At 34.5% G+C, this 12,433-nt stretch overlaps 1 protein-coding gene across 1 annotated transcript; it reads right to left on the bottom strand.

The window, feature by feature from the left end:
- Window positions 1-1,409: 1,409 nt before the first annotated feature.
- Window positions 1,410-3,609, bottom strand: LOC118765233 (G-protein coupled receptor Mth2-like). Its single transcript, XM_036506973.1, has one exon. The coding sequence runs from the start codon at window positions 3,607-3,609 to the stop codon at window positions 1,552-1,554; it is 2,058 nt and encodes a 685-aa protein (XP_036362866.1). The 3' UTR covers window positions 1,410-1,551.
- Window positions 3,610-12,433: the final 8,824 nt, after the last annotated feature.

The raw sequence follows: 12,433 nt of genomic DNA, 5'->3' as shown, positions 1-12,433 counted from the left end.
CATTGAAAAGCACACAAAAATCGTTAGATTCACTTCAGCAATTAAATTTAATTTGCCAAATATTTTCTTCGCTTTGAGACCGCGACCTGCTCACTGACAAAATTCCGTGCGGCACGAAATTTCTTCTTTTTTTTTACTCGAGGCACAAGGCCCAAAATTTGGGGGAAAAGGGGCCAGGCGATTGGACCGACCCCAGGATGCAACTGGTACTTAATTTATCGACCCCGAAAGGATGAAAGGCAAAGTCGACCTCGGCGAAATTAGAACTCAGAACGTAACGGCAGAAGAAATCTCTATTTCTTTACTACCCACAAGGGGATAAACGCAGAGGGGACAAAAAAGGACAGACAAACGGATTAAGTCGATTACATCGACCCCAGTGCGTAACTGGTACTTAATTTATCGACCCCGAAAGGATGAAAGGCAAAGTCAACCTCGGCGGAATGTGAACTCAGAACGTAACGGCAGACGAAATGCTGCTAAGTATTTCGTCCGGCGTGCTAACGATACTGCCAGCTCGCCGCCTTCCGTGCAGCACGGACTTTTGTCAATGAACAGATTGCGATCTTAAAGCAACGAAAATATTTGGCAAATTATATTTAAATGTTGAAGTGAATCTAAGAGTTTCTGTGTGTTTTTAAATGGCTTCTTAACACTTGCTACATCTCCGTAATATATATATATATATATAGTTGGAATTTACAAAAAAAACAAAAGATGAAGACAGGTGTGTAAACAACAAAAAGATGTATTAGTTTAACGCTCGGGAAGTGAGAAAGTCTTTTACGTTTCTTCAGCAGAAAGGGACACAGAAATAAACAGAGAGAAAAATATTAAAAAAACGTTTAATGGCTAGCGATCAATCATGGCGAATGCCGGAAAGAGGTGGTCAGACAGGAGAGCTAGGAAGAAGGAGAGATAATAAAGTAGTGATGATCCCAAAATGAAGGTGCACATGCGCGTGTATATATATATATATAATACAAATATATGTGTATATATGTAAATACATACGTATGAATGAATATAATCAGATAACTTAACTCCATACAAGTAGCTAGAATAGAAAGTTATTCATGACCCTATCAGTCAGAAAGAGAAACATAAATAGAATAAACACAAATGCCATAACAATAGCCCAAATTTCCATCATTCTTTTTAGGTCAACACAAAAAATGTATCATCAGAAATGGTACATGAAAATGACAAACGATATCGGCTTTGTAGCAACAATTGAATCCATTCAACAGTTGACGTGGACATGAACATTTTGATATATTGAAGAACAGGAGAACTGGTCATAGATAAACTGGCAAGTTCCTGAAAGAAATAGACACACGCTTTTTACACTTATATGATGTATATCTTACATGAACTTGAATAGATCCCAGAAAATGTGATTTTTTTTCTTTCGAATTGGTATCTAAAGATTTTCAGTCAAAACTGTTGTTAATTGTTCCACTTATTTGACATCAGCTCATTTACGGTCAAAGGCCATCCTGCCATATATTCAGATTTAGTATATAAGTTGCTGTTCATTACTTCCATCTTTCAAGGCTTTGTGGAAGGATTCGCAACAGTTTCTGGCCTTTCAAGTGACGACATTCCACACTGGTTAAATTCATACAAGTTTCGCTTAACGGCAGAGTTGATTGTAGGTACATCCGTTGATTGTGTTACACGAGCAGAAGTCACATCAACAGACTCTTTTGCGGGCAATTTTATAATTGTTTGCAAATTCCGCAGAATACTGCGACGAATAGTCTTTGTTGATAGAAACGATACGCAAATAAATATTCCAACGAATGAATTTAAAATGCAAAATAACAGAGAAAATTCTTCAATTCTTGTAAACGTATACAGAAATGCGGATGCCCATGTAAGTCCCATGATAAAGAATAGTTTTATGCAAACGATGAACTCATCATTATTACGTTTTGACAAATATTTCGAAGAAAGTTTACTGCTCAAATAGAGCCCTCTAGCGGTAAGGATAAATGCTATTATATTAAGACATATAATAAACATTACGGGGATTGCAAAAAACCATAGTAGACTTTTTCCATTTGTAATCCAGCAAATACTACTTCCATATTCTGGAGAAAGTCCATGATTTCCAGGTGTGTACTCAAATATCAGTGATACTGTTACTATTACAAGTGGACAGATCCAAGCATACAAGGAATACAATACAAGTCTCTTGGTGCCTTTGCCTTTACTCCGAAGCTGTGTGAATCCCGAGAAAGTGTGCCAGGCATCAAATGACATGACATTCATCCAGAAGAAAGTTGTTAAAAAGGAATAATGCATGATAATAGCCAAAGATTTACACAGCACTGTAAATTTAGTGACTTGTGATGAGATAAGAAAGAGAAGCTCACCTACAAACAGTGCTGATAAAAGACTAATGAGTAATTTACCTGGTAAGGTACGAAGATCAGGTATACAGAGATAGACTATAATAGTGATTGCCAGAGCTGGAATAGAGATTACGAGTCCCACTAATGTGATATAGCTCCCAGCTACGGAATATTTTGATACACCATTGATATTTGATATATTATTGGTACCATTGTTTACACAGATACTTGTACCTTGAGAATCACGAGTGAATTCTGATTGGTTCAGCAAACGTTGGGTATTATTTAAGTAGAGATGACCATCACTAGTAATGTAATACTCAGATTCATTTAATCTTGTTGTTGTACACTTTAGTGGAGGATGGTACATAACTTGTCGACATTCCTTAGTATTCATATCGTAGACTGCGTGTTTTGGACACGATGGTAACTGCAGAAGCGTATGTTCCGTTCCGATGTGTTCACCCGTTATCGTTATGGATTTTGTATGATAATTGAAGAGGATTGTAAGTGGTATAAATGAACCTACTGAAGGATATATTTTGTATTCTACTTCACACGGAACTTCAAAAATCCCGTTACATGTAGCACAAGGTTTGTTTTTGTATTGATTTAAATGTTCTTGATTTAAATATATTAATGCCATGGGCTCAGTTTCACACGCCATTCTTTGTTCTGTGTTATTGTTATCCTGAGGACAATTCGAAATATATGGAATACAGGAATACAAATATTTATCCAGATCTTCTGAAGGAAGCGTCACAGTTGGTACACATGTTCCATCCTTGACGTAATTTGATATATTTTCAATGCTTGGAGAAAGGAAGGAACTGCATTTATATAAAAGATTCCAAAGAATGAATTCCTCTCCATGACAGAGAACGCAATATAGGTTCTTATATAGTTTTTTACTTGTTTTACCAAAAGCAGGAATGGATTGCAGTTGGTCATCTGAGTCGGGATTTTCACAGTTGTTCACATACTCTGTAACATCATGGTTAGGTGGACAACGATCAAACTGATAATAATAAGAGTCATCAACCTTTCTACAACTATAATATATTGAAGGATAGGGTTGTTTGTGATCAGAAGTGGTGTTCTGATCCATGTCAGAACAACATTCATTATAGAGGTAGCAGTCCGGGCGACACGAACAACGCTCAGGTATGCCATATATGGCAGGATCAGAACACAAAGCTGGGCTGCAATTGTTGAAGAAGTGTGCAAATGATGCATCTTTTGAGAACATTATAAGAGAAATTACAAGCAACTGAAATGATGTTACCATTTTAAAAGTTATAGTAAACAATGTAATAACTGATCCTAAAAGTCTTGGTTATATATCGACATTTAAAGTCTTCAACATGAAACTTTAGCAACACTTAGAAATATTTAGAAATATATTTAGAATTACAATTATTTGTAATTCTAAATATATGTGTATTTCAAAAGTATTTCTATTGAGAAATGCAAGGAATTATTACTTTAGTCATAAAAAGGTATTTATCTTGCTGTAGGCATGCTGCATGTATATATTGGCACTGTTCATTAGTACAATTAACGTCAGATGTATTCAATCCATCTTGTGGTTTTAGTTGTATAAATTCGCTAATATTTAAAAGTACCTTTGTTCCTACATGGAATGATGAATTAGTTTCAAATTTATTTTGGTTGGTAGTTGGAACACATTAATATGAAACGTTGAAAGTTCGCCCACAGGCTATCTGGTGATATATATATATATATATAATTTTGAATTTTGAATTTGAAAACACTTTTAGTTCGAGCAGAATTCTAGAGGTGATAAGAAGCCAAAAGGATATGCTCCCACTTTCAGTGTTCCCAAATCCGAACCAAGGAGTTCTGAGCTGACGAAAGAAATGTCGATTTGACTAATCTAGAAACGTACGTTCTCAAATAACCTTTGCACTTGATTTTTTAATGTTTTTTTCCCCCATACCTTTGTGAGTTGGTTTGAGCAAACACTATCTGAGAGAGATCTTCTTTAAGTATTAGAAATAGCTAAAGAAATTTCTTTAGCTGCTATTTCTAATGAGTTCAGTATGTGGCAAAGTAATTTATTTTACTAAGCCCTTATATATAATGTGATATTTTGAATTCGCCTAAAATGGTCCCTTTACATACTGAATACTTGGTGAAATTGATTAATAATTAATTAATTTTACCCTCAATTGTTGAAATTATATATATATATATATATATATATATATATATATATATATATATATATATATATATATATATATATATATATATATGTATGTATGTATGTATGTATGTATATATTATGTATGTATGTAAGTATGTATATATGTATGTATGTATCTATGTGTGTGTGTGTATGTGTACTTTCGAAATTTAGCAATGTTTCCTAAAAATATAACTATTACTTTAATCACGGAAAGCAATTGTCTTTCTGTTTCTACATTTGTTTCTACATCTTGGCACCATGCAAGCGTAAATTTAGCAACTCATGTATTCCAGCCTTATTGTAATGACAGTAACACAATATCGCAATTATTTAACACGATTTTTGTTCCTAAATGGAATAATGAAAATATTTTTTCATTAGATTTAGTTAGTTAGATGCCATCGATATTAAATATTGAATCATAGTATTTCGGTTGCATATATTCGTAGATAGTACTTGTATCTGCAAAAGAAGAAATATGCCATTACACAAAATATTATTGTAAACACTGCTCACGTACACGTACACACACATATAAACGCACGAACTATCACTCATACACTTGCATTACATATACACACAATTCAGTTCTTAGTAAAGTAATTTACCAATTAAGGTTGTCTTGCAGTTAAATTTTTTTTAATCTATAGTTTTCTGTATTTATTTAAATATATTATAGTATATTATACATTTACTTTGAAAAAAAAATTTATTTTCTGCTATTCAGAAACGTAAAACATTTCCACTTTTCTCATATTCCTACCACTTTAGCGTTGTTGACTTCAAATGTGAACTATGTCCTGTTTACTTTCCCGGGTCTGTGAAGCTCTGCAATATCCGAGGCATTATCCCTCTGCTCGAAAAATTACACTGAACAATTAGTAATGAGTCCATCATCACCATACCACAATTATTAACTGAGATACTTTGCTTCTTCCCGCTGTTCCTTATATTAATCCTAAATGAGGTATCTCCTACTCTGACATAGCAAACTCAGAATGTGTCAAAACCTACAGGACACACATTACTTATTGTGTTACCCTTAGTGTTTCTCATTTTTATTTATTTATGCGCCCTTTTCAAGCCTAGCCAGGCTCATGGGCCCGGTTTCCCGGTTTCTATGGCGTATGTGTTCCCCCCAGTTGGACGGGACGCCAGTCCATCACAGCGTTACTCAAGAAACAGGAAGAAAGACTGAGAGAAAGTTGGGGCGAAAGAGTACAACAGGGGTCACCACCACTCCCTGCCGGAGCGTCGTGGAGCTTTAGGTGTTTTCACTCAATAAACACATACAACGCCCGGTCTGGGAATCGAAACCGCGATCCTCCGATCGCGAGTCCGCTGCCCTAACCACTGGGCCATTGCGCCTCCACAGTGTTTCTCATATTAAAGGTTTATTCTCTAGTACTGTAAACTACGAGAATTACAGTACCCATAATTTTTGCACAGAAACCAACAAACATATGATGAACGGCAACAGCTTTCTTATCGTCTGTCAACAAATATACACTTAGATGGTAGTCGTTGTCGCATAAATATTGATAACTGAATAATAATGAAAAATAGGAATATATTACATTCAAATAGTATATGAAATGGATGTTTATGCTCTTCCATTTCTTACTTAGATTTTGCATTACAAAAGTGCAAAATGAAATTATGATAGATAGATAGATAGATAGATAAATAGATAGATAGATAGATAGATAGATAGATAGATAGATAGATAGATAGATAGATAGATAGATAGATAGATAGATAGATAGATAGATAGATAGATAGATAGATAGATAGAATCACAGACTTCTTTCGGTTTCCGTCTTTCAAATCCACTGCTATAGTAGAAAACACTCTCGCAATGTGCCACGTAGTGAGACCGAACCCAGAACCATGAAGTTGAGAAACAATTTCCTTACCGCACAGCCACGCCTGCCATACACACACGCACACACACACATGCACACACACACATGCACGCACGAACACGCGCGCGCACATACGGTGATGTTTAGTTCCATTGTTTTATGTCGCCACCGATTTCACTGAGAAGTCACAGACAATAATAAAATTGATTATAATGAGACCTTAAGGTTTGGAATTAGGTGCTATTGTTATTTCATTTCATTTGTCCAGCTCGTAAACATCCAGCGTCTTGCTAATTTGAGAAAACATTTTTCGTGGTAGGAGAGTTTGACGTCCATTTTTAGCATACAAGAAATCCACTGAGTGGTCTCTCCTCTTTTTTATATTTAAATATAATTCACAGTCCTCGGACGTTTTTCACGGATGCTGACCACTGGTTCAAATTGGTATTGTTAATTAATATTAATATCTACCTTTATTATTTGGTTTTAATTCTATATACATACACACACATGAACACACACACACACACGCACACACACACAAGTATATATATATATATACACTCACACATATATATATAAATAATTTTCTTTTGCCCTTGTTTATAAGTTGTTTATAAATATAAATTTATATATATGTATGTATATATATATATATATATATATATATATATATATATATATATATATATATATATATATATGTATATATATATACAGACATACACACTTATATATGCATGTAGAATATATATATATATATATATATATATATATATATATATATATTAACAATTGAGGATAAAATCTTTAAAAGAAATTATCAGTAGTCAGCGTGAAAAACCTCATAAGAGAAAAAATCCGCAATTTCTTCCTCTTTGAAAATATTCATTGATATTATATTGAGGGTACTACTAATCGTAGATACCACACGCTAAGAGGGACCAATGCGGTCAAAACTACTAAAAATAAACAAAATTTTACCGAATGCAAAAACTTCAAAACACAACATTTTAAAAAAGAATTCAGTTACATATCACATGTGATTTCGCATTTAAATGCAGATTATGCATTTCATGTTCATCAGTGCAACAAATTCAAGAAATATAAGGAAAAACTTAACATTACAAGCACGATAGCCAACCGTAGAATTCGTCGTAGCATGTACGAATGTTTATCTTTACATATCTATGAAAATGTCGGGCTTATTCGCAATGCATTTCGGTAAAAGATTGCCTAGTCGGAATAAAAATTCAGTATTGAACTATTCCGGTGAAAAATATAAATTAACAATTGAGGATAAAATCTATATATATATATATATACACACATATTCCAGCGAGTGTGTGGTGTGTGTTAAAATTTCATTCCACCAGAGAATACGATTTAACATTTTTGTAATTTTTGCTCCCCTGTAGCCTTCCTATTTCAGTGATATTGCATGCAGATTTGACTGTATTTATATTAAGCCTATCTTATTTCCACTGTTCGTCTTGGTCCGATACAGTTTTGTAAATATCAGAAACAACTGATTCCGTAAAAATCATATTTTCGAATTTCAGGTTTCAAATGAAATTTCTAATTCTGAAATTGGGTCGTGATATGTGGTGGAAGAATCTAACTTGCAAAAGATGTTGTTTTTATTCTAAATAAAACGAATATCACAAACGTGAAAGACTAATTCTTCGAAGAAAACATTTTGATTTTTGCATCAACACGTCTAGTTTTGTTTCCTCTTCTATTTCATTTAATTTTTCCTATAAACATGTAATTTATAACGGCATAAATATAATTCTTCATAAACTGTACTGATGATGATGATGATGATGATGATGATGATGATGATGATGATCGGGAAACAAAACAAATAAAATTTAAGTTCAGTAGACAACAATGGACCTACATAACAGATTTACAATTAAACAAAAAGATAATTATAAAGGAAGCTGACAAAGGAGGTTCAGCTGTTATTATGAGTACAGATTATTAAAAAAATTTTTTTTTATTGGAATAGCTACAAGAAAATATTTACTATGAAAGAATAAACAGTTACAAACCTGTGAAAATTATGAAACTATGTTACGTCTTACTGCGCCCATACCAAAATTCTTTAACTGATAAACAAATGGATCGCCTTACAAATTTAACATTTAACACCGCTTAAGTAATTTTCTAGATATTCTATTAAAACCATTTCTCAAGCACATAAAGAGATTTATACGAGATAACAATCGGTTTACTCATATCCCCATAACTTAGCGGTTCGACAAAAGAGAACTGATAGGATAAGTACTAGGCTTTAAAAACTATTTTACTTTCATGGGGCCGAAGGGATGATAGTCTGAAGGTGCTAAATTATTCCAGTGACAAGGAAGTGAAAACTGTAATGAAGAAGTGGCTCAAAGAACAGTCAGTAGAATTTTATAGGGCAAGGACACATGCTATCTTTCGAAGGTGAAACATTGCTATTGAGAGAAACAGTGGCTATGTTGAGGAGTAGGGATGTGATCCACAGAGGAACATCTTCATTTTGATGTATGATACATGTTCCTGTGTTGGTAATTATACCTATCCTAAACAAAATCGCATTACTTATTGACTCATCCTCGTATATTCTGTAGATAAGGAATCTGTAAATCCAGTACATGTCAATTATTATTAGAGAAATAGGATATGTAGCAACCCACCTGAAGCAAAGTAACGCTGAGCTTTGGTTCTTGGGAAGAAAATGCAAATCGTTGTTTCATATGGTATAAATGGTCTCGATATCTGGGACAATAAAAGTCTTCCAGACCTAAAGCTTTAAAAGATGATGAATAAAACAAGATGCTTCCTTCACAACCTGGGTACCATGCAGATAGCCGATCAAATATATATGAATATATACATACGTGACTATTCGTGCGTATATGCATACATACATACATACATACATACATATATATATATATATATATATATATATATATATATATATATATATATATATATATCATTACCATTCAAACATTGTTGTTGAGAGGAGACATTTGTACAAATACATAAGCTTCTCACATACCATGCACTATATATGTGTGTGTGTGTATGTGTGTGTGTGTGTGTGTATGTGTGTGTGTGTGTGTGTGTGTGTGTGTGTGTGTGTGTGTATCCTTGTACAGTGTCACTAAATCGGCAATTCTAATAAATAAAATACATAAATGAAATGAAGAAAAGATAATAAATGTGTGAGTATATATTTTAAAGATGAAGTAGGTTACTTGATAAAACTTTGAACTACTCTCGGAAGATATCTGATTTATAACTTCCTTCTAACATTATGCTTTGATCCACTCACCGTTTAATATCCCAGTGTTAGCTTAACTACCTATAAGACCCTATGAAAGCACTGTGTACCACTACATGCAATGCGAGAATTGTGTTTGAAATTGACGTGTTATCAGATACAGTATATATGGAAAGAAAAATGCGATAATAAAATAAAATCAACATTATTAGAGTACGTTTTGTAAAATAATGTGAGTCTATTGATCAAATAGATAATTTTATCAGGGTAACTTGCAACAGGGGAATAAATCTAGGCTCAGCTTCCGAAGATCGCGATAATTTCTGTCCAGAAATTACTAAATAAAATACAGAAATTTAAAATATAAAAATGAGACCTACCTGCAACAATGGAAAATATAAAACCCGAAATTTCTTCGTCGTCTAATACTATGAAATGATAAAGCTGCTGCATTAAGGAATATATATATGGATAGTTAATTAATATGGCATACTTCTGTTATAAAAAAATATCTGGCAGAAAGCCACAATTAATATCTTTATGTAAAATTATCAATTCTAATAATTGTAACCAAACCACAAAGATATAAACTTGTGGCTTTCTGCCAATATTCAGTATTTGAGTGATACGATATAAATGCCAGAAGGATAGAGTTTGAACTTAAAACGTAAAGAGCAATAAGGTTATTTGTGCGACAATCAAGTAATTATTAAAATAATACGATGAAAACATGCATACGACTAATTACAGTAATAGAAGTTTTCAGCATTAATAACTTTGTAAACCCTATTAAATATTAATATTACTCTATACAACGCAACGGAGTGGCAAAATCGTTTGCACGCAAAACAAAATGCTAGGCAGCATCTTGTTCGTCATTACGTTGAGTTCAGAAGGCGGCGAGCTGGCAGAATTGTTAGCGCGCTAGATGAAATGCTTCTCGGTATTTCGCTCGTCGCTGCTCTGAGTTCAAATTCCGCCGAGGTCGACTTTGCCTTTCATCTTTTCGAGGTCGATAAATTAAGTACCAGTAATTGACTATCTCCCTACCCCAAATTTCAGGCCTTGTGCCTGCAGTTGAAAGGATTCAAATTCTGCTGAGGTCGAATTTGCCGTTCATCACTTTCAGGGACGATAAAATAAGTACGAGTTGAACATTGGGGTCGCTGTAATCGACTAGTTCCTTTCTCCTAAACTTCTTGTCTTAAGCCAAATTTTGAATCAATATAGCTCCATACAGACAAGGCAGCGAGCTGGCAGAATCGTTAGCACGCCGGCCAAAATGTTTCGGGGCATTTCCTCTGTCTTTAAGTACTAAGATTAGATTCTGCCGAGGTCGACTTTGAAGTTCATCCTTTTGGGATCGATAAGCAAGAACTAATTGAACACTAGGGCCGATGTAATGTTGTGGCGTAGAAGTGGCTGTGTGGTAAGTAGTTTGCTTACGAACCACATGGTTCCGGGTTCAGTCCCACTGAGTGGCACCTTGGGTAATTGTCTTCTACTATAGCCTCGGGCCGACCAAAGCCTTGTGAGTGGATTTGGTAGACTGAAACTGAAAGAAGTCCGTCGTATATACGTGTGTATGTATATATGTGTGTGTGTGTGTGTGTGTGTGTTTGAGTGTCTGTGTTTGTCCCCCCAACATCGCTTGACAACCGATGCTGGTGTGTTTATGTCTCCGTGACTTAACGGTTCGGTAAAAGAGACCGATAGAATAGATACTAGGCTTACAAAGAATATGTCCTGGGGTCATTTTGCTCGACTAAAGGCGGTGCTCCAGCATGGCCACAGTCAAATGACTGAAACAAGTAAAAGAGTAAAAGAGTAAAAAGACTTAACGCTACCCCGAAATTGCAGGCCTTGTGCCAAAATTTGAAATCAATATTAATCTATCTATTGACTTTTTCACATATTCATTTTGTTAGCAATCGATTACTCCCAATATCGATTATTTTGCTTTTGTGTTTTACTCTCCTCATCTCTATATAAGTGTACGTATGTGAGTACATACATACATACATACATACATACATACATACATACATACATATGTATAGGTGTGTGAGTGTGTGTGGCGAATGTGTGTGTATGTATGTATATTCGCAAAAATTCGCAATTATTTCGCCTAAACACTTATACACGTACAAACTCCACCCACTCCACATACACACACACACACACACACACACACACACACACACACACACACACACAAACACACATACACATACATGTCATTCATGTTAAGGAAGTCTGAAGGATATCTCGCTGCTTCAAAAGGAAACAGAAATCCCAAACCACACAATGTTTCTCTGTAGATGACTTGAAACTGTATGCCAAGAATATACATGACATAAAAAAGAACCTTGATCTGATTACAACATTCTCAAAGGATATAGGATTGGAGTTTGGTCAGGAAAAATCTTGCTATGTGGTCGTGAAAAGAGACTAGCAGTATCTCTATCAGTGACATAACTGTTTCCCCTGTATCTGCTGAGGAATGATACAGGTACACGGGGGTAAACGAAAGCATCTTACCATCTTACAATGGTACCTTAACAAGACACGTGTCACTAAAGAAAACATGGATTTCGGAACTTTCTGCATTCAATGAATCAGTGATCCACAATGTGTTTGCGGTACCAGTACTCATACCGATAATTGGGCTACTTGATTGAACGTTTAATGAAGTCCGAGCTGTTGATGTAAA

Source organism: Octopus sinensis, linkage group LG10, assembly GCF_006345805.1.
Source record: "Octopus sinensis linkage group LG10, ASM634580v1, whole genome shotgun sequence".
Taxonomy (NCBI): Eukaryota; Metazoa; Mollusca; class Cephalopoda; order Octopoda; family Octopodidae; genus Octopus; species Octopus sinensis.
This window is presented reverse-complemented; position numbering and strand designations above follow the sequence as displayed.

Coding starts and splice junctions, on each gene's coding strand:
- LOC118765233 (XM_036506973.1), bottom strand. CDS start 3,609: ATGTTCTCAAAAGATGCATCATTTGCACACTTCTTCAACAATTGCAGC.